The sequence below is a fragment of the Cryptomeria japonica genome, chromosome 10 (assembly GCF_030272615.1).
Source record: "Cryptomeria japonica chromosome 10, Sugi_1.0, whole genome shotgun sequence".
Lineage (NCBI taxonomy): Eukaryota > Viridiplantae > Streptophyta > Pinopsida > Cupressales > Cupressaceae > Cryptomeria > Cryptomeria japonica.
Window position 1 is genome coordinate 758,459,897 of NC_081414.1, and position 3,880 is coordinate 758,463,776.

A 3,880-nucleotide genomic window follows, 5' to 3' on the forward strand; every position below is an offset into this window, starting at 1 on the left:
TTACTAGAATTCATAGATATCCTTTCAAAATATTGATAGGATCTTCATAGAAGCAAGATTAGCAAGCTTATTTCTACCCAAAAATGGATCTAAAATATTGTTGTCCAACCTAGGGCTTACTCAAAAATCTTTCTTTTATTAAATTAATTATGAGGTATATGTACAAAGATGAGACCAAGAATATACTAAAAAACTACAATTGGGTCAAAATACTAAAAAAATTACTATTAGAACAAAATAATCAATTATGTGAACATTTTTTAAAAATCATAATGAACTTGCATATTTGGTACTGCTAAGTCAAGGCTTGGTCACAGCAAAGCCTGAATGGAAATGTATTATGGTTTTTATAACACAAAACTTTGTAATTTTTCTCTTACAAAAGAAAAAATAGGATTACAATCCATTATTATTATTTTGTAAAACTAGAAAATGTTCTTACAAGTCCACTATTAACCTCATATTCAATATCTTATCATAAACAATATATTTAAATTCTCAAAAAATAATAAAATAAATATGTCTCAAACCTTCACATGAACATCTGATTTACCCATTCCGTAACTAGAAGTAGAAAACTGTACCAAAAACTGAACAATCATTTCATTTTTGGGTCCCTCCTTAAAATGGGCAATAATTTATTGAACAGTGCTTTGAAATTGGCAATACATATAATCTTCACATAGAAGAGGAAAGTTGATATAATTTATATTTAATTATCAATATATATTGATGGAAGAAATGTTGCCTACAATTCATGCCCCTTCATTTACTAACAAAGGGTGTTTCTAAATAGACATGTCTTGAAAAGAAAAGACCTGTAAAATATAAAAATCAATTTACTAGCGAAGGGCAAAGCAGCCAGTCATTCAAGTTGTAATTATATGTGTATAATGTCCATCAGTTGACAAACAAAAATACATTAGCTATGATAGTAAAAGATACACTTAGATATTAAGTATTAAAAAACACGAGTAAAAGTTTAAATTTTAAAGCCTTCTTAACTCTAACAGAGTGAATGAAGACATTGTGGCGAACAAAAGTAAACCATTACACCAAGTATAGCATGGTGAGAGAGAACAAAACAGATGAGGACATTTCCTTAACAAGTATTACACCAAGTATAGCAAAACAGAAAGCAAATAATGATTTAAAATTCAGAGTCTTCACTGTTTTGTAGATTAGTAAATCTGTGGGCCAATTACCCAAAGCAGCAGCACAATATCACTAACTGCATAAACTATGTTCACACTTAGGACAGACATATAACACTAACTTTGTGATACACCATGGTCGGACAGAGATGCAACAAAGCAGATTATGACCTTTCCTAAACTACACTCACAGCTGATTTAGCTTCATTTTCCAAGTTTTGGTGGTATTGAGTAGGTGTGCAGACCAATAGAGTCCAAATATTTATAGGAAGATCGGCCATAAAAACCAAATACATTCCTTGATCTCAAATCAAACTCGAAAGGAGCCCAATCTACAACACCAAATGGACCATATTTGGCAAAGTTGGTTTCAAACGACAAACATTTGATGACCGTCCAGTTATTTTCTACAACTCCACAATATCCACTTATCTTTTGAAGCTTTTCAGTTGGGTACATAAATTTCTGCAAACCAAAGCCAATGTTTCTGTAAGACACATCAGAGAATGGAAATGAAAATTACTCGTATAATTACTGGCATATTAATTAATTACCGTACAAATTTCATGATCCCCTGCTCCTCCGTGTCGAGCTCCAGTACGAGTGGTATCCTTTACAGTAGCATAACTAACTTGAATGGAAAGCAAAGATGCATAACTCTTGGTTATAGTAATTCCGTTTATTCCTTCAAAATATCCATCGTCCCATTCTGTCCCCCCTCCACCACCAAATGGCCCCAAATTTTGAAAGCTAATTTCACTGCATTTTAGAGAACTTTCTTCGCTCCTACTGAACGATGCTTCAATATAAAAGGGGTGGTTATTCTCTGTGAGTGCATCCCATAAACCATCATCATTTAATATAACGATATTATCACCTTCTTCGTCTGTATATCTTAAAATAAGCTCATCGGCAAACCCCTTCAACTTGAAAAGATCAAAAATCTTGGATTTCAGTTCATGCAAAGATACATGCGGTACCCCATGCCAATAAATTACCTGAAGCCGTGTCATCATGTTTTCATATTTCACCTAAACAAAATCACTAACACATTAATGAGGGCAAGAAATAAAACAACATTGCCACAAGAGCATCTAAGAAATACCAAATATTAAATCACAAAAAACATCTAATCAGAAACTTAAGATAAATTAACTAAATCTTTAAAAAAATATACTAATCCGTTTGGTCCCAGATGAGCTCGACTAAATCCCATACCTTTACTACTTTGCTTGACATCTTTCTGCTTCCAAATCTGACATTCAAATTGTATTACAAACTTGTCAAAAACAGCAGCTATATATGTGCATAGACAAACCAAGCTCAAGGTATTTTCTCATGAAATATGAATCTGTGTTTAACACACATCTTATCAACATAATTACTTGAGTAGCAAGAAAAATGTTTATACAGGCTAATTAATTTTGACAAACAAGTGCGACATTGGCAACATTCAGAAACAAACAAAAAAGTATAAAAATACAAGAAATGTGTTCTTGTGTGAGATTAATTGGCTAAAAGATAGGCATAAATATTTTAAATTTTTCATTAATTATTCACTGGTTCATAGCTTGTAGTATCTGGACGAAATAGTATCGCATATGTACATTACCGATGTCAATTCTGCCACAGTTTTCTATTTGGTATTTATTGGCTAGTGGAATTTTAATTGTATAAAAATGGCTAAATAAGTTATACGGTCATCAAATTTAGGGCCCAAGTCACGTCCCTTTTCAACAGTTGCAGTCACAACAGCACTTAACAAAGGCCGATGGTCTGCAACAGGTCGCGATTTTCATTATCTTTTTACATGCGAGTGTTGATTTAACCGATAACGCGTTTTGAAAATATACTTAAATTTAAAAAACTTGAACCCTTTTCTGTATGAATTTTAGGGCGAACTGAGATTTCGTCGGGTTTTCTTTAAGATACTCTGACTGTAATCGGTTTGACCACTAAACTCAAGAGAAAAACTGATAATTGATCAGGCTGACCGCTAAACCCTAAGCTAGGGTTCGAATGTACGTATCATAAAAAAAATCAGAGGTAAAGATAGCAGGGGTTTTTCAATGACCAAACCTAGAGTCAAAGAGTTATTATCAGAAAAAACCACTACAATATAAATAATGCCATATCATTAAAGACTTCAAGCTTCCACAATCAATAATGTTGAAAGAACCAAGCTCTCCAAAAACTTGCCTGCAATACAGTCTAGAAAGAACAAAACTTTCCAAAAACAAATGGTCTGTAATATATGTTTATTTCTTTCAGTAAATTATAAACATTCACCAAGTTTTACTCACCAGTGCACTTCTTTTTGACCAGGGATACAATGTTTCGATCTCTGTTCTCTCTGCATCCAGCTTTGCTTCTCCAATGTTGCTTAATGTGAAAGCATACATGAAGAATCATGGCAGCGGGAGAATAAAGTGATGAGCGTATTTCCAACTGTAAAGAAACATTATTCCCTGACTAGTTTTATGATATGTTTTATATTAACATTCCGTAAACCTCAATTATGTAAGGTTTTGGGACTCAAATCTATTGAGTACCTTGTATTTTGTGTTTTAGTTATACATGAGATCTATTATTTATAATCAATCTAAAACATCTTAAATAGGTCTATAAATGTCTAAAGATGCAACTTAAAAAGTCTTCAAGTTTGAGTTATTTCTAGAGTTTTCTTGATGTTTTGTGTTTGTTGACCTTTCATATTTATGGATTGT

The 3,880-nt window shown here is 32.5% G+C and overlaps 1 protein-coding gene across 1 annotated transcript; it reads right to left on the reverse strand.

Moving 5' to 3' along the window:
* Nucleotides 1-1,124: 1,124 nt before the first annotated feature.
* On the reverse strand, nt 1,125-3,624 carry LOC131030729 (jacalin-related lectin 19). Its single transcript, XM_057961624.2, has 4 exons — nt 3,458-3,624; nt 2,373-2,409; nt 1,709-2,185; nt 1,125-1,619 (listed from the first exon to the last, which is right to left on the reverse strand). The coding sequence occupies exons 2-4, from the start codon at nt 2,391-2,393 to the stop codon at nt 1,359-1,361; spliced, it is 759 nt and encodes a 252-aa protein (XP_057817607.2). The 5' UTR covers nt 2,394-2,409; nt 3,458-3,624; the 3' UTR covers nt 1,125-1,358.
* Between the last annotated feature and the right edge of the window lie 256 nt (nt 3,625-3,880).

Coding starts and splice junctions, on each gene's coding strand:
- LOC131030729 (XM_057961624.2), bottom strand. CDS start 2,393: ATGTCAAGCAAAGTAGTAAAG. Junction 2,186..2,372: donor TGTCAAGCAAAGTAGTAAAG/GTATGGGATTTA, acceptor GATTTTGTTTAG/GTGAAATATGAAAACATGAT. Junction 1,620..1,708: donor GGGATCATGAAATTTGTACG/GTAATTAATTAA, acceptor TTTGGTTTGCAG/AAATTTATGTACCCAACTGA.